This window comes from Brachyhypopomus gauderio, chromosome 3 (genome assembly GCF_052324685.1).
Source record: "Brachyhypopomus gauderio isolate BG-103 chromosome 3, BGAUD_0.2, whole genome shotgun sequence".
Taxonomy (NCBI): Eukaryota; Metazoa; Chordata; class Actinopteri; order Gymnotiformes; family Hypopomidae; genus Brachyhypopomus; species Brachyhypopomus gauderio.
In genome coordinates, this window is record NC_135213.1 from 3,057,080 (window position 1) to 3,083,265 (window position 26,186).

The 26,186-nt window shown below is 43.1% G+C and overlaps 2 protein-coding genes and 1 long non-coding RNA gene across 5 annotated transcripts in view; 2 read left to right on the forward strand and 1 right to left on the reverse strand.

Annotated features, from left to right (window-relative positions):
- The window catches only part of LOC143510004 (DLA class I histocompatibility antigen, A9/A9 alpha chain-like), a 78,733-nt gene extending 74,512 nt beyond the window's left edge, over nucleotides 1-4,221 (forward strand). Inside the window, exons 3-8 of the mRNA XM_076998957.1 lie at nucleotides 16-291; nucleotides 397-663; nucleotides 771-869; nucleotides 1,115-1,132; nucleotides 1,227-1,292; nucleotides 3,783-4,221. Of these exons, the coding sequence (XP_076855072.1) occupies nucleotides 16-291; nucleotides 397-663; nucleotides 771-869; nucleotides 1,115-1,132; nucleotides 1,227-1,264 (698 nt within the window). The 3' untranslated portion in view covers nucleotides 1,265-1,292; nucleotides 3,783-4,221. The remainder of the gene's footprint in view (nucleotides 1-15; nucleotides 292-396; nucleotides 664-770; nucleotides 870-1,114; nucleotides 1,133-1,226; nucleotides 1,293-3,782) is intronic.
- An 11,848-nt stretch (nucleotides 4,222-16,069) lies between these two features.
- Nucleotides 16,070-24,933, forward strand: LOC143509993 (uncharacterized). Of its 3 annotated transcripts, XM_076998934.1 has the most exons (4): nucleotides 16,070-16,951; nucleotides 17,030-17,138; nucleotides 23,734-24,002; nucleotides 24,120-24,933. In XM_076998934.1, the coding sequence occupies exons 3-4, from the start codon at nucleotides 23,895-23,897 to the stop codon at nucleotides 24,582-24,584; spliced, it is 573 nt and encodes a 190-aa protein (XP_076855049.1). In that variant the 5' UTR covers nucleotides 16,070-16,951; nucleotides 17,030-17,138; nucleotides 23,734-23,894; the 3' UTR covers nucleotides 24,585-24,933. The 3 variants fall into 3 exon arrangements, with proteins under 3 accessions (XP_076855049.1, XP_076855050.1, XP_076855048.1); XM_076998935.1 differs by lacking the exon at nucleotides 17,030-17,138; XM_076998933.1 differs by lacking the exons at nucleotides 16,070-16,951; nucleotides 17,030-17,138 and adding an exon at nucleotides 17,801-18,024.
- On the reverse strand, nucleotides 17,801-20,443 carry LOC143509994 (uncharacterized). Its single transcript, XR_013129861.1, has 3 exons — nucleotides 20,307-20,443; nucleotides 18,120-18,428; nucleotides 17,801-18,001 (listed from the first exon to the last, which is right to left on the reverse strand). It is a non-coding gene; the product is annotated as an uncharacterized LOC143509994 (long non-coding RNA).
- Nucleotides 24,934-26,186: the final 1,253 nt, after the last annotated feature.

Below are 26,186 nucleotides of genomic sequence, written 5' to 3' on the forward strand. Positions count from 1 at the left end.
TGTGTTTATCTGCAGGGGTTCACACAGTGCAGCGGATGGTCGCCTGTGAGCTGGATGATGATGGAACCAAGAGAGGATACCGTCAGGATGCCTATGATGGAGAAGACTTCATCAGTCTGGATATGAATACACAAACCTGGACTGCACCTAAACCGCAGGCTGTTATTACCAAAAACAAGTGGGAGGCCACTGGAGTTGCTGCTACGCACTATAAGAACTACCTGGAGAACACCTGTATTGAGTCGTTACAGAAGTATGTGTCTTATGGAAGAGACACTCTGGAGAGGAAAGGTAGAGGGTGTGATCTGCTCAGTGCTCCCCCTCATCACTGTAACTCCCTCACATTAATATAATATAAATTATCTTTACCTCATTATCTTCTCATTTCTCTCTCAGATCATCCTGAGGTGTCTGTGTTCCAGAAAGACTCTTCAGCAGTGTGTCATGCTACAGGTTTCTTCCCCAAAGCAGTAATGATCTCTTGGCAGAAGGACGGAGAGGATGTGAATGAGAATGTGGAGCTCAGGGAGACGTTACCCAACCATGATGGAACCTTCCAGAAGAAAAGCATTCTGATACTCTCACCTGAGGAGCTGAAGAATCATAAATACACCTGTGTAGTTCAGCACAGTGGACTGGATATTGTGATGCCACTTCATCCAGGTAATACTGCTCACTTCAGAGGGTAAAAGCTTTGAATGTTCATGTTGAAATAATTTATGGTGCAACAGTTGGAGGATTTACAGTGGTGTAACACCATAACATTTCAGGTGGAGTGTCAGTTGGTGTCATCGTTGGTGTAGTAGCTGTCCTCCTCCTGGTCCTCATTGGCTGTGTTGGATTCTTCATCTGGAGGAAGAAGAAGAATGGTGAGAGATGAGGGAAACACATGTGAAGTTCTTAAGAACAGCTTCACACTCACATGAATAGCAAAGTTAGAACACATTGGTTACTAATCTAATACCAAGGGTCTCTGGATTAGTCAGTTTACTACACTCAACTTTTACCTTTGATTTGTTAATTACATTCAAGCACTATTTATATTTGCAGTTATATCAAATTGACTATATACATTGTTTGTATAATAATTCTATTTGTGTCATTTATCTTTCAGACTTCAAGCCTGTTGCAGGTAAGTGAGTTGTTATGATGTCTGTATTGTATTCATCATGATCGTGAGTCTCAGAGTGTTGGACATGTTTGTTAATGTGTTGTGTGTTTTATAGCCTCTGATGGAGAAGGATCATCCACCAGCTCCAAGTGACCAAACACCTTCACACTGAGTGGAGAGAGTGAGTCTGTTTACACTGTTGTAAACTCCGCTCCCCCCCTGCAATAGCTCCGCGCCCCACCTAGGGGGCATGCCCCCCACTTTGGGAACCACTGCCATATTGTATGAATAAAAAGTGCAGGATAAATTCCATCCTAACATTTCTTTGAAGTCTATCCCTCCTAAAACATATGTTCATAGGCAATTACAATTATAAACATTTTACAGTTTTTGACGACTGCTAACGTGCATTTCCCAATACTTGTGATACATTGTCAAAACTCTAAACACAGCAACACATTGACCTCACACAAATAGCCAAATAGTTAATATAGTGTTCAAAAGCGCATTTTCTTAACTAAATAACAACTCTGCATTTCACAATGCAAGCAACTTTGTTAAAACACAGCAAACCTGGTTCAGTATCCAATCATTCTTTCAAACACTAGCACATATTCTCTTTTCAAGATGAACATAGTCAATCACTGCACAACCACTGTAAAAAAAACTAACATTTGATGGCAATACAGAAACAATATTACATGTAATATTTTACCCTCTCCCAGCAAACAACAGACATTTTACAGTAACATCTGTTGTTTTCTTAGTCAGTTCATTTTTACTGTAATCCGCTTCATTGGGACTTTTTTTTTCAAATGTGTGCATTTTTGGCAACATACTGTCTACACAATGAGTGATATTTATTGTTAGGTACTATATGGAATGTAGATTAGGAGTCAGTAACAGTTTTGCAGTAAAGGGTATATTTTACTGTATTAGGGACATTACTGTAAATTGTGGCCTAACCCAAAAAATAATTATCGTAATTGTAAACATAATTAGCCATGGTCCCATATGTGTAAAAATACACATATACAAAAAAAGCCAGGGGGAAAAACAGAATACAAAACTGGACAGTCTTGTTATGTGTAATGTAAGTGGTCTTCAGCAGTTGGCCACATGTTTTCATCCACATCACATCTGATGTTGGCCCTTGCCATGCACCTGGGAAAGAAAAGCTTGGTATGCCTTATTCACCCCTGGCAGTCTTCAGGTGAAATGTCTCTGCAGCCGGGATCCATTGCATGCAGAAGGGACATTTGGTCATGGGGCCGATGATCATACACCTCACACCTCCAGACTGAAAAAAGTTCCTTAGTGGGGTTGAGGAAAGGCGAGATGGGCGGGAGGAAAAGGGACATCACTCTTGGATGGTCTATAAACTAGTTTGTGATGACATGAGAATGTCAGAATGCTACAAAAATGTCCTCGTGTTTCCTCCCACCTGTTCCCTTTCTGCTTCTGGAACCAGTTGTTGGTAGAGTTCATTCAAAAACGAAAGAAGGAGGTCACTGTTATAGGGACCAATCTGGCATTTGTGAAGGACCAAACCAGCACTTGAGATTGCAGGACAAATTGTTATATTTGCTCCTCTCATTACACGTAACATTACTGTACTTCATTTTATTTCATTGATCTATATGTGCAAAAAATGTGTACAACAGTAATAACTTTTCAGCTGCCTTTGTTTTTGCAGAACTTGGCATTTTATACGATATTTAAGGTTTTGAACCTTAGGTTTTCATTTTTGGCATGCTGTGTACAAGCAATTGTAAATAAGACAAAAACGATCCAGAATTTTGTTATTGGATAACCTTGTGTGTATAGAAAATGTAAGCATTATAAAAACATGTAAAATGACTGCATTTTGTGCCATAACAACATGAATTGAACTAATAGTATAGCCACTGAAAACTGATGTTGTGTTCACTGTGTTTGGAGTTTTGAAAATGTGACTACAGATTGGACAAACGCACGTTAGCAGTCGTCAAAAACTGTAAAATGACTTTCAGTACAAATAAGTCAAAACAAAGGATGTTGGTCTGGAGAGATAGTGGAGCTGATGGTGGAGCATGATCTTAAATACCCTACAGAATCCCCCTCGTCTTCTCTGATTGGCATGTTCAATTTTTCTACTTCACTGTCTTGTCTGATTGGTTTGCTCTATTTGTACTAAATCCTAACATACTTTAATTCTCAATATTTGCCACTAGGTGTCTTCATATTTCTTATTATTTAATTTGTGGTGTGGCGCGATCTTCTGTTCTAATATTGTTCCAATGTTGTTGCAATGAGTTCCAGCATCCCAATGTGTTTGTGTCCTCTCATTAGTCTATTACAGTACTTACCTAAAAGTTGCAGAGCTTCATTGGTCTATTCCAATATGCCCCTCGAATTTTCATTGGCTCTCCCATTGCTGTTCCTGTCGCTGGTTCACACCCCCCACGTGACTCACTGCCATAAAAGTGTGCTCTAAGATCTACGGTTAATCATCATTTTGCATCGTTTTATGTCCAGTTTCTTTCTTACTCCTGTCTTGGTAGATTTGCATTGTTTTGCTGTAGGTCGTGAGCCTGATGCGAGGGGCGTCACCTCACTGTACAGAGACCTCACCATGCTCATTAAGTGTCTGGTCCTGAGCACTGACCCCTTCTTCATGTGTCGTCATCAGCGTCTACATCAGCATCTTCATCAGCGTCTTCATCATCGTCCTCATCATCGTCCTCATCATCGTCCTCAACAGGTCCTCACAGCAGGAAAGGGGACGGACACCCGCTGTGTACTTGTGTCAAGCTGATGGAGCGGTACTAACGAGCTGCAGTGGATCTTCCCCAGCTCAACCTTCTACACGTTACACTCACAATGTGAATAGGCACCTTTTAAAAGTGAATGGGTACTGATGATGTTCTGCATTTTGTTGCACAATGTGAACGGGCCCTTATTTATTATTTATTATGCTTTACACTTTGCAAGAAGTGAATGTGCATGTTTGTAACATGATGCTAATTAGAAACATGCTTCAGAAGACACACTGATTTTTATTGTGGACTTTATGAACAATAAAAAACAATATTCACACAATTCACTGTTCACCCTGGTAATGAACATGGACATAAACATTCAATGAAATCATCAATCGTTAGGTTATATAACAATAATGATATAATAATGATAGATTTAAAAGAGTGATAAGAACAAATTAAAGATATACAGACATTAAATAAAGTACTTTCATGTGTATTGGATTGGGTGCAATCAATAAATTATGATTAAAAATAGCATAATTAAATTCAGCAACAGCTTTATTGTGTGAAGCACATGGCTACTCAACATGCAAGAGTTGTCCTGCCCTCTGTCACCACTGGGGGGACCATTTGGATGTTATATGCAGGTTAAAACCTCAGACCTAATGTAACTGGCTAGATGCAATCACAGGATCCAGACAACCAATGCACAAAGCTAACAGTAAACAATAGCACATAGAGCAGGGTTATAACTGGGAATGCAGACATAGACAAACATAAACCAATACGGAGCCGAATACAAAACAAAGATCACACGAACTTACACATGCAATAACCAACAACATGGAAGACCAAACACTATAAATAGGTGACTAGACAAGGAACTAAACAAGGGGAGTGAACAGAACAATGCAAACACGGAAATGAAAAGAAAAAATGACACTATAGGCATTGCTGTGGCAACCACAACACCAACGGAGATCGTGACACCTAAGCTTACACCTGCTTAGATAAACAAAACATTAAACATGTTCAGTCAGAGGTGGAAATTCCAGATTCAGAAAGTATACCTCCTTTCCAGGACCTTACTCAAGCTTGCTGGATTTTCTAATTAGTGCAAGCCAGGTAAAATTAGTGGAATCAACACAATCCAAGACATCTGAGCAAAATCTTGGTGAGAACTGTTACTTTCTGAACCTGGAATGTGCACCTCTGAGTTCATTAAGGTGTTTTTTAAAACTCCTATCTACCTATCTCTACTCGTCTATCGACACACAATGTTCAATAAGGTGTTTATTGTTACATTCAAAACTCCTGATTACCTGACTGAGCTCTTTGGATGACATTGGCCAATAAAACACAAAACTACATATTTAGAGGGACTCAATATCCTTTATGTGAAAGAACAGTTGTAACTGAACCCTACAGTTTACACTAAATCGTTTAACAATTCCTAAAATTAATCAACTAATTAACAATGAATTGGTCAAATATATATGCAACATCTTACTTGTTATTGTTGTCGCAGTAACAGTCGCAGTCGCAGTCGCTCCCCACATAAAACACAAGACACACGGGGAGCGAAGCGACAGTGACGAGTGGCAACCGCGTCACACATGAAACATTTAACATGAAACAACGAGCACGCACACAGATCCACACGTCCGTCAACATGTACACATTTTTCCCACACAAAACATGAAGAGCGCTCCCAGGGAAGACGTCCTGGTCCTCGCCGCGCCACAAACACAAACACGGCGGAGCTCTTCAAACAAACAAACAACAAAAACGAAGAGTATTTCCAGGACGAGAGCCCTGTCCCTCGCCGTGCCACAAACAACACAAAAGCACGGCGGATCTCTTCAAACAAACACCACGCAGACAATCACTTACCACGAGACATGACCACGAACGAAGGAGAAAGAAAAAGAGACTCGGCGGCTTCCGAAGGGTGGCTGGTCATTCTGTGACGGGCAGGGGTGAGCAACGAAAAGGAAGCGATCACGCCAAGTCTCAGGGAAAAAGGATGGTTTAATATAAAGTGTGCAAACCTAAAACCCGTGCAATATCTCCAAATCAAGGATATAATGACCAGCGGTCAACTGGTACAAAGACAAGACATATATAGGCAAACAAACGACCCTCAGGTGAGACGGATCACGGGCTCCGCCCACCTGAGGGACGCACATGACGTCACCAGACAACAACAACAACAGCCGTGACACAGAGAATAATTTATGGTTCTGTCGTGGAAATTCTCTGAAAATAGATGAGGACTCAGACGTGGTTAAAAGAAAGTTTTATTACAAAAGTAAAAAAGCATGAGAGTCTCGTCTAGAACAAGAACTCTGAGGACAGAGGGCAGTCCAATCTGTCCAAAGACAAACTGCTGTACATTTCATGATAAAATCACTTTGGATTTATTCCATAGGAGATGCAACTCATCGTTCGCTCCAACAGCCACCACCATCACCGACAAGAAGGCCCTGAAATACCGATCTCAAGTGAGCATGCTCACACCAGGAGAGTGCTTCAGGGACGTAAGCGAGGCAAGAGGGGTGGGCTCCATGCTAAGCTAAAAGCTCACAGTAGCCTGCCACCAGTGCTCAACCTCCTGCTAGCTAAGCGGTGGTCTCTGGGGAAAAAAAACTGGATGAGCTGAGAGCAAGGATTACATCACAGTAGAAGATAAGAGAGTCCTGCACTCTTAATTTCCCTGAAACGTGGCTCACAGACAAAGTGCCCGACAGCACTCTTCAGCATGCAGCCACTATGGAGGACTCTTCTGCCAGCATACAGAACTATGCTGAGCACATGTTTGGCTACATCAGCACCTGTGTGGGCAACATTATGCCCATAATACAGGTGAAGAGGTTCCCCAACCAGAAGCCCTGGTTCAGCAGTCAGGTACAACACATGCTGCAAAAATAACAACACATGTCACAAAGCAGGCCAGGTTCACAGAACCCTGAGGAGGATTAATCCCTGCAAGGCGGCAGGACCAGATAGGATTCCTGGAAGGGCCCTTAGAGCATGTGCCAATGAGCTGGCTGATGTTCTCACCTTAATTTTCAACTTCTCCCTCAGCCAGAGCATCGTTCCCATCTGCTACAAGACCACAACCATCTTCCCACCTCCCCAAAAAGAGCCCCCCACCTACCTGAATTACTACAGGCCAATAGCACTCACTCTGATCATTATGAAGTGCTTTGAGAGAGTGGTGCTGGCCCACATCCAACACAGCATACCAGACTTCCTGGACCCCTGCAGCATGCTTACCGCCCCAACAGATCCACCTCAGACACCACCACTACTGCCCTTCACTATTCCCTTTCCCACATGGAAAACAGACTCCTAAATCAGGATGCTCTTTGTGGACTACAGCTCATCTTTTACACAGGTATTCCCCCTACAGACTACAGACCATAGATTTCTCACACTTGGCTTTCACCCCACCCTCTGCGAGTGGGTGCTGGACTTCCTGTCTGGCAGGCCACTGTCTGTCAGGATGCTCAGCCAGCATCACCACATACACTGGCACCCCACAGGGATGTGTACTCAGCCCCTTCCTCTAAACCCTTATCTCCCAGGATTGTGTCATCTCCAGTGTAATTAGTTATAGTTACTCACTACTTGTTCAAAAAAGTAACTGAGTTAGTAACTGAATTACTCTATAATAAAAGTAACTCGTTACCAGGGAAAGTAACTATTTGCATTACAGTTTAAAAAAGTTATATGCCAATGAATAAGGATTTTTTTAAGCAGTTTTCAGTTGAAATGAGTAGATCAGAAAGGTGTTTAACTTTTGATATTTATTGCACATCCACAGACCAGTGCAGGATAAAATCCTTTAAAATCCCAAATCTTTGTAAAAAAAAAAAAGCAAAAGTAAACAGTTACACTATAAAGTGCATTTACATCTATCAAATTAAATTAAATTCTCTCAACCTGAGACAACTGGTTTGTTCACAACAGAAGTAAACTTAACAATAAAACCTCTATTCTTAATTAAATAAATCAAATACCCAGTCTGGTAGACATCCAGGAACTTCAAGTATTTTCTTAAATAATGTTTATATCGCCACCTTGAAAATGTTAATTTTTCTTTGGCTTGCTCCTGACTTGCCATTTCTGCCTCTTCTCCATTTGTGTCGTGTGTCACTGCACTGGTGTGCTTCGGCGCGCGTGTACCAACACTGGCTCTGATTGGCTATCATAACGCTGCCTTAGCCAATCGCTTACTGACTTGTTAAGTTAAACAGGTGTTACACCGAGAACTGTGACCTATCGAGATCTGTTACTCTTCACTAGCCTGGGCAGCGGTCCGCTTGCATTACTGTTAGTATTGCAATATATAGTAATGTACCGCTTTTAATGACCAGTAACGTCAACGGCGTTGTAACGACAGGAAAAGTAATTAATTATATTATCCCGTTACTGACAAAATGACGCCGGTACCTAACGCCGTTATTTTTAACGGCGTTATTCACAACACTGGTCATCTCACATAAGGATAACATTGTCCTGAAGTTCTTATCTAGCTTAGCATTTGGTAATTAAAGTGCCCCCTTAGATAAAGGTACAGATCCAGGGGTTCATAGGCGAAGGGTTTTATGGTAAACTGGAGCGCTGGTGCTGTCATCCTGTCACCACACGTGATCGCTCAAGTTTGTTGACAGTGCAGTGGATGGATGCCAATGTTTCAGGATGCTCCCAAGTCTGTATTACCTTCTGGTTCTGCCCTTTTAACTAGGCTGTAATAATTTACAGATTTTATTGATTGTTTTGACTCAGCCGTCAACTCAAATTCCATATTTTTCAAAACAGTTAACGCAGAAGCCTAAACAGTGCCACAATGGTCAAAATGACACATTTTGTTTGCAAAAGGCTCTAACTGTGCCTAAACCTTTAATATATGGAACAAAAGCAAATTGTGCCTTCAAACAACTCAACTTTGACACAAGTGTATGAGCACCTCCAATCAATCATTACACAATGGGCAGCAAAATACAAAATACAGCACTCATGTGTGAATCAGTGACTATTGCTTGTCATTGTAGCCTATGACTTTACGTAGCTTACATGCCAGTGACGTTTGTAATCAAATTTGCCCACTAGCAAAAATGCATCTAGAATCAGATGTTTTGATGCAAATTTTATTGATTAAATTCTTTATTTTTTCAGACTGTGGCTGACAAATGAAATATTCCAACAAAGAATAGATCAAAATAAAATCAAATACTGTGTGAGAAATTAAGAAAATTACAGTAAAGAACAAAAATCTATAGTAGGACTATACTATAAGAGTATAAGAGATAGCCACAAGTGATACTCTTCTATTTCTTCTAGTCTCCTCTTCCTTGAAGAATGGGCCACATAGCCTCATCCACATCACATTCAATATAACCCCTCTACCTCTTACTCTCACTCTACCTCTCATCTGCCTTAGACCTCCTTGATCCATGCTTGCAAGGAACAACACAGGCCTGCAGACTGATTGGAAATTGAAACATTCTGTGAAGAAGTGTCAAACAGGTGCTTTCAGTGATTTCATAATGATCAGGGAGTTTCTAAGATCTTGGAGAGCATATGGTTTCTGGTCTGTAACCACAGCTAAACTCCTAGAGTTTGGACTTCTTGAATGACATCTACATTAACTGTTTTGCAAAAGGGTGGGAAAACTGTGTCAATCCAATGAGAATTGGTTAACACATTTGTGTCACGGTGAGGCGGCTCCCTACCGGCCGCCTCCGTCCACAGCTGCTGTTGTTGTTGTTGTTTGGTGACGTCATGTGCGTCCCTCAGGTGGGCGGAGCCCGTGATCCGTCTCACCTGAGGGTCGTTTGTATGCCTATATATGTCTTGTCTTTGTACCAGTAGACCGCTGGTCATTATATCCTTAATTTGGATCTTTTGCACGGGTTTTGGTTTGCACACTTTCTATTAAACCATCCTTTTTCCCTGAGACTTGGCGTGATCGCTTCCTTTTCAGTTGCTCACACCGCCCGTCACAATTTGCAAGAGGTGACTTCTGCTCTGCTGAGATGGAGATTATGAAGACTGAGAGTTTCCCAGTTTCTTTGAACAGGTCAAAGCAATCAATAAAAACTGTAATGCCGGAGTTACTGCCATACTCCAGAAATGTTTACATTTTCTCTGTTCCACATACAATCACATACAGAACTAGCCATCCCTCTTTTCTCTCTGTCCCTCTTTTCTCTTTCCAAATACTGTGACGAGGAGAAATGAGCATTTGCTCCTATCTACCCTGGGCCAGCTACCTCCTGCCTAACCAGCTATGAATGAAGCATCAACCTACTGCCCTGGCCCCTTTGACCACTCCGAATTCTCCCCTGCTATGACTGTATCTCCACTGCCCTGGACTACTATTACTGACAAGCAAGAAATCTAGGACTCTTAAGAATAAGAATTACATAGAGACACATAACTTCTGTGTTTATGTATCTGTTGTCATGGTGACCGGTGCCGGCCAGAGGAGGATGGGTCCCCCCCCCTGAGTCTTGGTTCCTCTCAAGGTTTCTTCCTCACGCTCTTAGGGAGTTTTCCCTTGCCACTTGCTCACTGGGGGCTTGGACTTGGACACTTGTAAAGCTGCTTTGTAACTGGCAACTGTTGTAAAAAGTGCTATATAAATAAAATTTGATTTATTAATTGATTGAAGTTCACTGATGACACCACTGTCATAGGATGTGTCACTTGCCGAGATGAAGCGGCCTACAGGAGGGAGATAACCAAGATAGTGTCATAGTGTGAGGACAAAAACCTTGCCCTGAACACGGACAAGACAAAGGATATGATAGTGGAGGAAGGAGAGGAGACCTCACCAGCCACTGTTCATTCAGGAGTGTGAAAGAGAGAGAGAGAAGCTTTAAATACTTGGGTGTTCACAACAGTGAGAATATTGAACACCACACAGCTGGTCAAAAAGGCTCAACAATGGCTGTACTTCCTAAGAAGTTTGGGATGAGGAAGTTTGGGATGTCTCCCAAAATACTCAGCAACTTCTACAGCTGCATCACTGAGAGTCCTGACCAGGTGCATCACCGTGTGGTATGGCAGCGCAACTGTGGTGGACTAAACACCTACAGAGAGAGGTGAAGGCTGCTGAGAAGAGCTGCACTGCCCTCTCTGCAGAGTATCTACCACTGCAGAATCCACAGGAGAGCTGCCTCCATTGTAAAAGACTCCACCCACTCACAGCACGGACTGTTTACACTTCAGCTCTCGGGCCGGAGGTACAAAAGTGTGAAATGCAAAAACACAAGATTAAAGAACTCTTTCTTGCTCACTGCTATCAGACTCCTGAATCTACTGCTGAAATAAGGTGTTTCAACCTGTGATTTGTTACGATCCTTAGTATTAAAAGTATTAACGTATAAACGGACGCATAAATAATCAAAGACACCACACCAGTAGTTTTTTTATATATCTACTCCAACCCCATATAACCACCTTGGGGATATAACATTTGGATGGGCTTGTACCAAATAACAAACAAAACAATCTAATCATTCCACTAACTTCCCTAAAAAAAGAAATAACAAAATAAACATAGTTCAATCTTTCCTAACTCCATATCCTCTCATAAAAACAGGAGAAAATGAAGATTCAAATAAATAGGCACCCACCCAAAATACAAAAAAACTAAATACAAACGAAATAACTGTATGTGAATGAGTAAATAAAGACCTAGACTCTGACCCAACTAGTTAAGACTATAACAGCTCATCGCATGTGCACCACATGCATCTATACCAGAGGGAGTGGTAGATGTGTGTGTGTGTGTGTGTGTGTGTGTGTGTGTGTGTGTGTGTGTGTGTGTGTGTGTGTGTGTGAGGAGGGCAGAGGGAGTGGTAGATGTGTGTGTGTGAGGGTGGAGGGCAGAGGGAGTGGTAGATGTGTGTGTGTGTGTGTGTGTGTGTGTGTGTGTGTGAGGGTGGAGGGCAGAGGGAGTGGTAGATGTGTGTGTGTGTGTGTGTGTGTGTGTGAGGGTGGAGGGCAGAGGGAGTGGTAGATGTGTGTGTGTGTGTGTGTGTGTGTGTGTGTGTGTGAGGGTGGAGGGCAGAGGGAGTGGTAGATGTGTGTGTGTGTGTGTGTGTGTGTGTGAGGGTGGAGGGCAGAGGGAGTGGTAGATGTGTGTGTGTGTGTGTGTGTGTGTGTGTGTGTGTGTGTGAGGGTGGAGGGCAGAGGGAGTGGTAGATGTGTGTGTGTGTGTGTGTGTGTGTGAGGGTGGAGAGCAGAGGGAGTGGTAGATGTGTGTGTGTGTGTGTGTGTGTGTGTGTGTGTGTGTGTGTGTGTGTGTGTGAGGAGGGCAGAGGGAGTGGTAGATGGCGTGTGTGTGTGAGGGAGGAGGGCAGAGGAAGTGGTAGATGTGTGTGTGTGAGGGTGGAGGGCAGAGGGAGTGGTAGATGTGTGTGTGTGTGTGTGTGTGTGTGTGTGTGTGTGTGTGTGTGTGTGTGTGTGTGTGTGTGTGTGTGTGTGTGTGTGTGTGTGTGTGAGGGTGGAGGGCAGAGGGAGTGGTAGATGTGTGTGTGTGTGTGTGTGTGTGTGTGTGTGTGAGGGTGGAGGGCAGAGGGAGTGGTAGATGTGTGTGTGTGTGTGTGTGTGTGTGTGAGGGTGGAGGGCAGAGGGAGTGGTAGATGTGTGTGTGTGTGTGTGTGTGTGTGTGTGTGTGTGTGAGGGTGGAGGGCAGAGGGAGTGGTAGATGTGTGTGTGTGTGTGTGTGTGTGTGAGGGTGGAGGGCAGAGGGAGTGGTAGATGTGTGTGTGTGTGTGTGTGTGTGTGTGTGTGTGTGTGTGTGTGTGTGTGTGTGTGTGTGTGAGGGTGGAGGGCAGAGGGAGTGGTAGATGTGTGTGTGTGTGTGTGTGTGTGTGTGTGTGTGTGTGTGTGTGTGTGTGTGTGTGTGTGTGTGTGTGTGTGTGAGGAGGGCAGAGGGAGTGGTAGATGTGTGTGTGTGTGTGTGTGTGTGTGTGAGGGTGGAGGGCAGAGGGAGTGGTAGATGTGTGTGTGTGTGTGTGTGTGTGTGTGTGTGTGTGTGTGTGTGTGTGTGTGAGGGTGGAGGGCAGAGGGAGTGGTAGATGTGTGTGTGTGTGTGTGTGTGTGTGTGTGAGGGTGGAGGGCAGAGGGAGTGGTAGATGTGTGTGTGTGTGTGTGTGTGTGTGTGTGTGTGTGTGTGTGTGTGTGTGTGTGTGTGAGGGTGGAGGGCAGAGGGAGTGGTAAATGTGTGTGTGTGTGTGTGTGAGGGTGGAGGGCAGAGGGAGTGGTAGATGTGTGTGTGTGTGTGTGTGTGTGTGAGGGTGGAGGGCAGAGGGAGTGGTAGATGTGTGTGTGTGTGTGTGTGTGTGTGTGTGTGTGTGTGTGTGTGTGTGTGTGTGTGTGTGTGTGTGTGTGTGAGGGTGGAGGGCAGAGGGAGTGGTAGATGTGTGTGTGTGTGTGTGTGTGTGTGTGTGTGAGGGTGGAGGGCAGAGGGAGTGGTAGATGTGTGTGTGTGTGTGTGTGTGTGTGTGTGTGTGTGTGTGTGTGTGTGTGTGTGTGTGAGGGTGGAGGGCAGAGGGAGTGGTAGATGTGTGTGTGTGTGTGTGTGTGTGTGTGTGTGTGTGTGTGTGTGTGTGTGTGAGGAGGGCAGAGGGAGTGGTAGATGTGTGTGTGTGTGTGTGTGTGTGTGTGAGGGTGGAGGGCAGAGGGAGTGGTAGATGTGTGTGTGTGTGTGTGTGTGTGTGTGTGTGTGTGTGAGGGTGGAGGGCAGAGGGAGTGGTAGATGTGTGTGTGTGTGTGTGTGTGTGTGTGTGTGTGTGAGGGTGGAGGGCAGAGGGAGTGGTAGATGTGTGTGTGTGTGTGTGTGTGTGTGTGTGTGTGTGTGTGTGTGTGTGAGGGTGGAGGGCAGAGGGAGTGGTAAATGTGTGTGTGTGTGTGTGTGAGGGTGGAGGGCAGAGGGAGTGGTAGATGTGTGTGTGTGTGTGTGTGTGTGTGAGGGTGGAGGGCAGAGGGAGTGGTAGATGTGTGTGTGTGTGTGTGTGTGTGTGTGTGTGTGTGTGTGTGTGTGTGTGTGTGTGTGTGTGTGTGTGTGTGTGTGTGTGAGGGTGGAGGGCAGAGGGAGTGGTAGATGTGTGTGTGTGTGTGTGTGTGTGTGTGTGTGTGTGTGAGGGTGGAGGGCAGAGGGAGTGGTAGATGTGTGTGTGTGTGTGTGTGTGTGTGTGTGTGTGTGTGTGTGTGTGTGTGTGTGTGTGTGTGTGTGTGTGTGTGTGTGTGTGTGTGAGGGTGGAGGGCAGAGGGAGTGGTAGATTGTGTGCAGTGGTGGACGAAGTACACCAATTATGTACTTGAGTAAAGGTACAGTTACTTTGCATTGAATATTACTCAAGTAAAAGTAAAAGTATTCACCTCAATTTTTTACTTGAGTAGAAGTACAAAAGTATCTGCCTTCAAAAATACTTAAGTATTAAAAGTAAAAACCTTTTTCTTAGCGTCACATCAAAACCCCTAGGCCTACTCGATCAACAGGTGAACAGGAAACAGTGCCTTACATTTGCCTAGCAAACACAAAATACACAAAACTAGCCTATATTATCCTCATGACATTCATTTCCAAACTTTATCCATATTAATAATCCACAATAGAAAGGTAGACAAGTAGACAAACCGTTTAATATGAAAACATAATTCACCACCAAACAGAACAATAATTTCGAACTGGTCACTTCAGTCCTAGCTTGGGGGACTTTTTCTGAGGTTCTACGTTGTTCACCAGAGTTGTATAATCCAGGTTCAGAAAGTAAAAGTCCTCACCAGGATTTTGCTCAAGCTTGCTAGATTTCTAATTAGTGCAATCCAGGTAAAATGAGTGGAATCAACACAATTCAGGAAGCCTGAGCAAAATCCTGGTGAGGATTTTTACTTTCTGAACCTGGACTATACAACTCTGGTCCACCACATGGCGGGACAGGGAAGCTAGAAGCTCTAGCACCTAGAACTAGAACTGTGTGCAGCCCAAACAACTGAACTCATAATAATAAACTTGGCCGAATAATTAATAATAATTAATATAATAATAATCAGGGTTGCCAACTCACACATGCATTGACTGTCTTTACCAGAGACCGTCTTCACATGCTCACACGACATACATCCGATTTCTCACACTGAACACACTGAAAAAAAATCTACATATCTCCGATCTACATATATGATTCAATGAGTTACTAGTTCGCTCTGGCGCCAACCACCGGCAATCGATCGCAATATAACACTTAATTTGTGTCCAACAATTTACACTCGCCACCACCCCCACCCCCCGCCAACATTTTACACACATGCCGCCGCCCCGCCCCGCCCCCCCCCCAACACTGATAATAATAATTTTAATAATAGTTTTAATAATTTTGCTTCGCCTTGCTCATATTTGCTTGCCTTCGCCTCCCTCATAGGAATGAATTGCGAAGTTCGCTTCGCTTGGCCAAATTTGCGTGTGTGTGTCCCCGGCTTTAACGTTTGATGTGGGAGTCTCCTGTGTTAAACTGGCGCTTAGCATCTCCACAGATTGCAATTTGGGTACTAGCACATTGTATTGGATAAAAGCATCTGTTAAAAGTAGTGTTCAATGTGATATCATTAACCGGGGTATATAAACCACTGTTTGTAGTACTCATCTAATGGCGAACTTACTTCGATGTGTTTTTTCAAGTTTGACGGCGAGTTCATAAATGATGACCGTGATGTGTTCTTCGGAATGCAGAGGAGGAATACGAATAATTGTTCTTTTCGAGGAATTCAAACATTTCGGCTAAATAAGGCCAGGAGTGTTGGGGGAAAGACATCTGTTGCAGCCTTGTCAGATCCTCAGCCATTTAGCGTACAAATCTTAATCTCTTACTGAGCGCTGATTGGTTATATAACACTTTGACCTGTCGGTATTTTATTAAGCGTTGATTTAAAAATGAAAAAGGAACTAGATGTTTCTGTAAATGTAACAAAGTGAAAAGTAAAAAGTTTCGCTTTGAAATGTAGTGAAGTAAAAGTATAAAGTCTTACCAAATAAAAGTACTTGAGTAAAGTACAGATACATGGAAATGTTACTTAAGTACAGTAACAAATTACATTTACTTAGTTACTGTCCACCACTGATTGTGTGTGTGTGTGTGTGTGTGTGTGTGTGTGTGTGTGTGTGTGTGTGTGTGTGTGTGTGTGTGTGTGTGAGGAAGGAGGGCAGAGGGAGCAGTAGATGTGTGTGTGTGTGTGTGTGTGTGTGTGTGTGTGATGTTACTGTGTCCAAAATCATCACAACACTCCCCAACCAGAAGCCGTGGATGACTCCAGAGGTTCGCAGGCTGCTGAGAACCAGGGACAAGGCCTTCAAGTCAGGGGACACGGTGGGCCTCAGAACAGCTAGAGCCAAGCTCTCCCGGGTATCAGAGAGGCAAAGCGCACTTACCCAAACAAAATCCACGCCCACTTCCAGGACACTGCTGACACTCGGCGCATGTGGCAGGGCATCCAGGCCATCACGAACTACAACACACCTCCACCTGCCTGTAGCAGTGACTACAACACACCTCCACCTGCCTGTAGCAGTGACTACAACACACCTCCACCTGCCTGTAACGGTGACTACAACACACCTCCACCTGCCTGTAACAGTGACTACAACACACCTCCACCTGCCTGTAGCAGTGACTACAACACACCTCCACCTGCCTGTAGCAGTGACTACAACACACTTCCACCTGCCTGTAGCAGTGATGTCTCCCTTCCAGATGCACTGAACACCTTCTCTACAAGGTTTGAAGCACAAAACCACACAACAGCAAGGACAACCACACCTCCTCCAAACGACCAGGTACTGTGCCTGTCCTGATGTGACCGGTAGGACCCGTCTAATGGCATTCCGTTCCCCTCCAGACCGTTTAGTGGTAACACCCACAGTGTCGGGGTTTGATGTTCGTCATGCGCAGTACTGCAGTAGTGACGTAATTCGCTGATTGGTCGTGCCTTTATATTCTACCGGCCCTGCGCAAGAATGATTGTTTGGCGTGGTGCATATTAGCGGTCTGAGCTTGGTGCTGTGTCTGGATTTTACTGAGTAAGTTCACCTTTAGTGATTTGCGGTATTGCTAAGGTTGTATATTGCTAAACTGATGTGTTGGTTAACGTTTTATAGATCGAAAGCTGTGCCAGAGAGTCTTAGAAGAGTACATTTCTAATACAGTGTCAAGAGACTTTATGAATTGAGGAAACAAGACGGTCGCAACAAGCCTGACGCGTTCTAGGTTGGTATGCTGGGAATTTGTAGTGTCTGTAAATGTAATAATTAGATTTATTCATACTGGTATACTTTTTATTTCATTAGACACGAATTCCTAGCAGAGGAATACCATAGTACTACCTGCTGACAACAGACCAGTTCCAGTGAACAAGTGTTTGAAGTTACATCATCAGCACCAGTCGCTGTTTCGTTATATTGTTTTTTTTTGTGTCCGCTGTCTGTCCTTTTTATGGTAATATTTTATTGTTTGAAGTTTTTCCTGTCCTGTATTCTCATGTCAATTGGTGTTGTTGTATCATGAGCCTTGAGTAATCTCAATTTCCAAGTGAGATTGGAAGCTGGCGGAAGAGTATACTTTTAACTAGAATAAACCAGTGTGAATTTTATTCTGTGACATTTAACAACCTTGATAGTAATATTGTTTTTTTTCCTTTTTTTTGTTTATTTTCTCCGAAGCTGCTGTTGGTGGAATGCTGTACAGTGTGTGTGATAGTTTGCAGTGGTTGTGTGGGGGTATTTGACTTCATTAGAGTGTGGTGGTTTTATTGCACAGAATAATTTGCTGTGAACTATTGTTCCATGTTTTAGGGTGAAGCCCTCCACTGGAGTTGCGTGCCCACCACAGTAGCCTGGAGATTGTTTGTTTATTTTTATTGTTTTAAAATAAACATTGTTATTGTTGCCCTCTACTTGGTTGCCGTCTCTGCTCATTCAGTTGAGACCCCTGCGAGTGCATGTCGTATACAAAACATGTGCATTCATCGCTGCCAAGTCCAGCATGTTGTAGAACACTGCAACAGGCCACCTGCGTGTTCCTGCGCGGACCGTATACCCACGCACCTTCTGGTCCATGATATCCACACCGCACTGCAAAGAAGAAACATAAAAAGGTTATGTTACATTATAAACATTATAATCATTTTGTCTGACATATATGACATAAAAATTCAATAATGTGACATTATTTATCATCATATACGCATACCTTCATGCTGTTGTAGTCCGTGATCGTGTTTGGTTTCCTTTTGCGGCCTTCGGAGATCGTGACTTGTTTGTGCATTGTGCTGAGAATGCAGACTGCCTTGTTTTTTTTTGGAGCATACGCTGTCAGTATGGCACTTCCTGATGTGTACACATGTGTGGAGAATTCCTCACGTCCCTTGGTGTTTTTTGCTGGAGGAGGAATTTCTCTTCTGATCTTGTTGATTGTCCCAAGCAGAGCTGTGTTGCATGCAAGCAGTCTGTTGGCCAGAGACAGGGATGTGAAGTAGTTGTCAGTGGTGACGGTTCTGCCCTTGTCCAGATATGGTTCCAAGCATAAAAAACATATGAAACACATACAAAATCACATAACACGTATGCTTACTACAAATGGATTGTTTATTCTTCTTGAAGCTGTGATATACAGATGAACTGGCCAGGCTGAATTTCCTTGGAAATGGAGCGGTGGTCGGCGCTTGAAACTCATAAAATGGGCTAGTCAGTGTCTGGTTTGCCTTGTGAAAATCGCACAACACGTATGCCTACTACATGCACATTATTGTAGTTTATTCTTTAGTGCGATGAAGTAAGCATAAAATGCGAATGAAACATATAAAACTGGCTAGTCTGTGTCTGGTGTGCTTTGAGAAAATTGCACAGCACGTATGCCTAATACAAAAACAACGCGAGGATTTATTTCACTTAGAATGTTTAGCGCGATTCAAACCAAAGGATTCATTCCTATTCAGCATATGAATAATTATCTTCGCGCTATAAAGAAATATAGATTGTAACGTTTGAATTGCTTCTTGAAGCTGTGATATACAGATGAACTGCCCAGGCTGAATTTCCTTGGAAAGGAGAGCGGTGGTCGGCGCTTGACACTCATAAAATGGGCTAGTCATTGTCTGGTTTGCCTTGTGAAAATCGCACAACACGTATGCCTACAACGAGCACATTATTGTAGTTTATTCTTTAGTGCGATGAAGTAAGCATAAAATGCGAATGAAACATATAAAAGTGGCTAGTCTGTGTCTGGTTTGCCTTGAGAAAATTGCACAGCACGTACGCCTAATACAAAAACAACGCGAGGATTTATTTCACTTAGAATGTTTAGCGCGATTCAAACCAAAGGATTCATTCCTATTCAGCATATGAATAATTATCTTCGCGCTATAAAGAAAGATAGATTGTAACTTTTGAATTGCTTCTTGGAGCTGTGATATACAGATGCACTGGCCGGGCTGAATTTCCTTGCAAAGGAGAGCGGGGGTCGGCGCTTCAAACACGCACATATCTTTAGCAAGACAAAGGGCACTAATCTCTTCACAGCGGGGAAGTGGGCTACTCGGCGGCTGATTTTCCTTGCGACTTTTTTCGTAGCGTTGGCCTTCCCAGTGTTATTCACCCCTGGCAGTCTTCAGCTGAAATGTCTCTGGAGCCAGGATCCATTGCATGCAGCAGGGACATTTGGTCATGGGGCCGATGATCATACACCTTCCACCTCCAGACTGAAAAAAGTTCCTTAGTGGGGTTGAGGAAAGGCGAGTAGGGCGGGAGGAAAAGGGACATCACTCTTGGATGGTCTATAAACCAGTTTGTGATGACATGAGAATGTAGCGGATACATATGTTAGTTTATGGATTATGAACGGGGCACCATCCTGATTGCTCAGGAACCAGTATTGTGATAACGGAGTTAGGTGGAATATGGTTTGATCAGTCTCATTACTAAAGGGTTAAGTTCTGGTTCCGCGCAGTGACCTAATACCATCGACCAAAATATGCATTTACCACCGTGACCAGATGAATAAATGTCCACATTTATTAAATGGTTAATATTACAATTGATACAAAGCATATGAATGATTTGGCTCAAATTGAAACTAAACCTATATGTGAATCTACTAATTTAAACCAGGGATATAATAGTGAACAACAAAGAATATAAAATTAAACAACAATAGCGAGTGATAAACAACTGTCGGATCATGAGATTTATTTATTTAACTATCCTAAGGCTTGCCTAACTATCGTAGGACCCAGGGACGGACACGAGGTCTTTAGAGAGAGAATAGAAAAGAAGAAAGAGGACGTTTGGGCAGGTTAATGGTAACAGTATTTACTATTTTGGACTCCGGGAGAAATAGCAGCTGGCAACCCCAAAACAGCATATGAACTGAGCGTCTTACTTCGAAGGAGAGACGTGGTTACGCGGACCAACCGGTGCGCGTTCACGGTTCGTTTCTTGAGGCGGCTAAGGTCTGCGGAGCAGGTCACGTGAGACGGCTCGGGTCGCGGAGGCTTAGCGGTGACGTCACAGTCGAAGCTTGAGGGCGCAGACAAACTTGTGCAGATGACTTGACTGAGAAAGAAGATGAGCTTGACTTGAACGACTAGACGAAATAAAAGTACTTTTGACGACGAAACGTAGAATAAAGAAAATAAAATAAAATAAAGAAGAATCTTCTGTTGGATTCGGTGAGAGCGTTAGTTGCGGTTTCTTGGCATCGCTCTTCTGGACACTGCGGTGTTCGGCGTGAGTCCAGCGAACAGTCGCGATGGTTTGGCGTGTTCGAGTCTTTGAGTCTCGGCGACTCTGGCGAAGTTCTCCAAGTCTTCCCAAATTACCAGGCTGCCAAGCTCATTGTTTCGCTTCGAGCTAGGGCTTTTAAAACAAGTTTTAGGGGCGTAATTGTAAGGCGCTTTCATGTTCATCAGGCCATTGACCATTGGCCTTTATTAATGAATATTCATGACCTCTGCCCAGACAGGGGAGAGAAAGAGAGAGAGAGAGAGAGGGGGAGAGCGAGGAGTGCCCGTCTTTCCAGGTCTAGTTAATGACTTAACCAAAGAAGACAGATTAACACAATTCGAAGACAAAGTAAACTAATCCTAAATAAATTGTCTTACATACTCTGCCTAAACAACAATTATTTGATTCTATTAGTCTACACATTGAGCCATTCTTAATTTCCACTTTTGGACAATAAATGACACATAATGCACAGACAGGAATAAATGTGAGGTCACATACGCACACATGAGAGTGATCACATTCAATGAGTAACATACAAACTAATACATAGATATGGGTATGTGGTGTGTTTATACAGTAACACGTATTCTAATAAGATCACTTAATACTGAATACATGAAAGATCATAAGTTGTGTCTTCATATCAACCACATGGCACAGTGTTCACATTTGGGCACATGGTCCTGTGGTCCTTTGTCCTTAAAGGCTGGAAAGCTGAATACTGGTTTCAAGAATAATTAATCTTTCCTTGTATGGAAGGTAGTCAAGTTCGGTGTCTCTAGACTGCATTCGCTGAGTTGGTTCCTGTAGGCTGAATCCCAATTCTGTGTACAGTTCAGATTTGGAGTTACAGAGATCTCTGCAATATTTGTATCTTCAGCTCTGGATTATAACACAGGACATAGAGTGGGTTTAAACTGTGGGCAATCAGATAAGGTTGGAATTTAGAGTTTTATGGTCCTTCCTGACTGTGGTCCCAGTGTCCTCCGACGAAGGTTGGTTTTGACCAGCCTCTCTTAGATGGCCTCTCTCCCAAGCTCAGGAGATCATAAGGTCAGAATTGTAGGCTTTTGGGAGGTAAACACCACTATGGATGTGGGTCCTTTGGGGCCTGTTGCTGTTGTAAAGAATCAGTGTTTATCTTTACATACCATCAAAGAAATCTGGGTGAGTCAGTCTCTCAGTTCAGTGGGAAAGGATTCCATTTTGGGTGTCACAGTGAAATGGCGTTTAGCTGTCTCCACTACAAGAATGACAAAATGCTACATCGTCCCATCACAAATGTCCTCATGTTTCCTCTCACCTGTTCCCTTTCTGCTTCTGGAACCAGTTGTTGGTAGAGTTCATTCAAAAACGAAAGAAGGAGGTCACTGTTATAGGGACCAATCTGGCATTTGTGAAGGACCAAACCAGCACTTGAGATTGCAGGACAAATTTTTATATTTGCTCCTCTCTGACCCGGTATATTACTGTACTTCAGTTTATACTTTTTATAAATATATATATATATATTTTATACTATACTTCATTTATCTATATGTGCAAAAATGTGTACAACAGTAATAACTTTTCAGCTGCCTTTGTTTTTGCAGAACTTGGCATTTTATACGATATTTAAGGTTTTGAACCTTAGGTTTTCATTTTTGGCATGCTGTGTACAAGCAATTGTAAATAAGACAAAACAATCCAGAATTTTGTTATTGGATAACCTTGTGTGTATAGAAAATTTAAGCATTATAAAAACATGTAAAATGACTGCATTTTGTGCCATAACAACATGAATTGTACTAATTGTATAGCCACTGAAGACTGATGTTGTGTTCACTGTGTTTAGAGTTTTGAAAATGTGACTACAGATTGGACAAACGCACGTTAGCAGTCGTCAAAAACTGTAATAAATCTATGTGATTGTGTATGTGATTGTGTATTCGTCTGTGCATATTTGTGTATGTGCATGTGTATGTTTGTCTATGTGTGGTTGTGTATATGTATGTGTGTGTGTGTTTTTGTATTTGTGTGATTGTATGTGTGTTTGTTTATATATATGTTGATGTGTGTGTTTGTGTGATTGTGTGTGTGGTTGTGGATGTGTGTGTATGTGTAACTATATGTTTTTGTATATGTGTGGTTTTGTATGTGTGTTTATATGTATGTTTATGTGTGTGTGTGTTTGCATGTGTTTATGTGTGTGTGTGTTTGTGCATGTTTGTGTTTGAACTGTGTATGTGTGTGTGTTTCTGCACGTGTTTGTTTGAAGTGTGTGTATGTGTATGTGTGTGTGTGTGTTTATATGTATGTTTATGTGTGTGTGTGTTTATATGTATGTTTGTGTGTGTGTTTCTGCACGTGTTTGTTTGAAGTGTGTGTATGTGTATGTGTGTGTGTGTGTTTATTTGTATGTTTATGTGTGTATGTGTGTTTATATGTATGTTTATGTGTGTATGTGTGTGTGTTTCTGCACGTGTTTGTTTGAAGTGTCTAGTGGTTTTTCCAGCTTAGAGTACCTTGTGTTCAGGACTATCTATTCTACCTTGGAGATTCCAAGCAACTACATAGCACTTTTGTAAGTCGCTCTGGATAAGAGCGTCTGCTAAATGCCATAAATGTAAATGTAAATGTAAGTGTGTGTGTGTGTGTGTGTTAATATGTATGGTTATGTGTGTATGTGTGTGTGTGTTTCTGCACGTGTTTGTTTGAAGTGTGTGTATGTGTGTGTGTGTGTGTGTTTATATGTATGTTTATGTGTGTATGTGTGTGTGTGTTTCTGCACGTGTTTGTTTGAAGTGTGTGTGTGTGTGTGTGTGTGTTTATATGTATGTTTATGTGTGTGTGTGTGTTTCTGCACGTGTTTGTTTGAAGTGTGTGTGTGTGTTTATATGTATGTTTATGTGTGTATGTGTGTGTGTGTTTCTGTACGTGTTTGTTTGAAGTGTTTGTTGTATGTGTATGTGTGTGTGTGAGAGAGCGCGCGCGCACTTACAAGCATGTGAGAACTTGTTTGTATGCTGTGACCTGAGGTGTTTTTGCATTGTCATGCTGTATGTTGCAATCCTGATGTCAGTCTGTTCTCTGTGGCACAGTGTAACCTCACTGTACAGGCATCTAAGTGTCAGGCACAGACATCACTGGCTGGACCCGTCCTCCATGTACCTCTCCATGATCATGAAGTGTCTGGTCCTGGACACTGACCCCAGCACCATCATCCCCCAGCTGCCCAGAGGGTGCTGGTGTCCACTCCAAAATGGCTGCTACAGTTTATGCCCAGGATGTGCAGTCACAGCTTGAGGAGACGCAGGATGGGGTCACCTCCATCTACAGACACTTCTTTAAGATGGACTCCATGAAGAAGGTAAGCTTGTGCAGCACAGACACACACACACACACACACACACACACACACACACACACACACCCCTACCTCATGGGCGTGTTTATCATATGTGCTGTGTGTTGTCTGTCCATTCAGGTCTCCATTACTGGTGTTGCTGCCAGCATGGTGGCATTGTCAACAAATGTCTGGAACGAGTTTGGGCAGGTTCTCATCAGCATCCTCATTAGGGTCTTCATCAGCATCTTCATCAGGGTCTTCATCAGCATCCCCACAGCAGGAGAGGGTGAGGGCCAGCTGCCCATGTGTGTTAAACTGATGGAGTGGTACCAGAGAGCCGGACTGGATCCTCCCCAGCTTAATGTAGACCAGGAGGATGTTGAGGATGTGGGCCGACTACAGGAGGCACCGCGGTCCAGAGGCCACCTGACTGATGTTGCGTTCCAGCAGACATACTGGAGGAGCTTCACTGTCACCACACACGCACACACACACACACACACACGCACACGCAGGGCCCAGGAGAACAGCAGCACATCCAGGAGCTTCACCCCTTACACTCACAATGTGAACAGGCACATTTTAAAAGTGAATGGGCACTGATTTCAGATGATGGAGTTCTGTCCCCAGCTCTGTTCAGGAGCTCCTGTGACTTCACTGAAGTCTCAGTTAAAGACAGGGTCTGTTTTCTCTGTGTTGTCCCTGTTCTTCTTATGTCTGAGAATGTCAACATCTGATATTTTACATCTCAACCTGTTAATCATGTACTTTCTGTTCAGTGTTTGTGTCCAATGACTGATGATAGTGATTATTTGAGCAGCACAGTGTTGTCATGCCCCTTGTTTATTCAGTGTCATGTCATACATCTCTTCTTGTTTACTAAGACTGTGTTATAAAAATACTACCATTGCTCTGTGGATCACAGCCAATAAAACACATAAGTACATCTTCAGAGGGACTCAATCCTTAATGTGAAAGCACTATTGTAACATAAATTCACTACAGTCCCTATAGTTTACAATAAATCCAATAAATAACATTTCCATGGCAACATCCTAAAATGAATCAATTAGACAATGAATAAATTAATTGGTAAAATACTTCATGCAACATCTTACTTGCTATTATTGTAGCATATTTGTAGATGACGACCCTGGATAATTTATTATTCCTTCTTCTGATATGTGTAATTTAAAATTCAATGTAGTTTTTCAATATAGAACATTAAGCAGGAATAGATCTTGCAAATAACTGAATCAGGCTGCCAACAGTAAGTGCACAGCTTCTAAAACGACAGCAGAGGGCGATCATTCAACTTTTGTTATAAATACATGCAGTTAGAGATTACGAAGAACACTTGTAATATCCATAGTTTTTGTTGTAGTTAGTGTCAATTCACTAGGGATGTTTGACAAACCGTGCACGGCATTTTTATTAATGTCCTTGCAGTGTGTGATTTACCAGGGTGGAATATTTTGCAGCCCATATAGTGCATTCGGAGAAGCTCAAACTAAGCTAAGCGAATAAAGCAGCGGTCACCATCCACCGGTCCGTGCGTCATCTCCGATTGCAGATGCAGCCACGGCATGTGAGAAGGTCCATTCAGTCATAGAAAGGCTGCAAACACAGCATCCCGAGCTTTTTATGATAATCTCTGGAGACTTTAATCATGCCACATTGGATTCTACCCTAGCTGCCTTCTACCAAGTCATGGATTGCCCAACAAGAAAAAACAGGACCATCGATTTACTGTATGCTACTATCAGGCATGCATACATAGCCACTCCCCTCCCCCCACTAGGTAAGTCTGACCACAACCTAGTATATCTACAGCCAGAGTACACACCCCTGGTTCAAAGGCAGCCGGCAACAACCAACACCATCAGTAGGTGGTCTCCTGGAATGGAAGATGCCCTCAGAGACTGATTTGACACCACGGACTGGGATGTGCTGCTTAGCCCACACTGTGAGGACATAGAGGGGATGACACACTGTCTGACGGATTATCTCAACTTCTGTGTAGACGTGGTTTCCCCCATGAAGACTGTACGATGCTACCCTAACAATAAGCCATGGGTAACGCAGGACGTCAAAGCTGTCCTCAACAGGAAGAAGGCCGCATTCTGGAGTAAGGACGGAGGGCGATGAAAGCAGCACAGCAGGAGGTGAAACGTTGTGTGAGGGAAGCTAAGGACAGCTACAGGA

Bases quoted from the DNA above. Each gene is read 5' to 3' on its own strand.
- LOC143509993 (XM_076998934.1), top strand. From the start codon at position 23,895: ATGGCTGCTACAGTTTATGCCCAGGATGTGCAGTCACAGCTTGAGGAG. The intron at 24,003-24,119 runs GTAAGCTTGTGC...CTGTCCATTCAG, and splicing joins AGATGGACTCCATGAAGAAG to GTCTCCATTACTGGTGTTGC.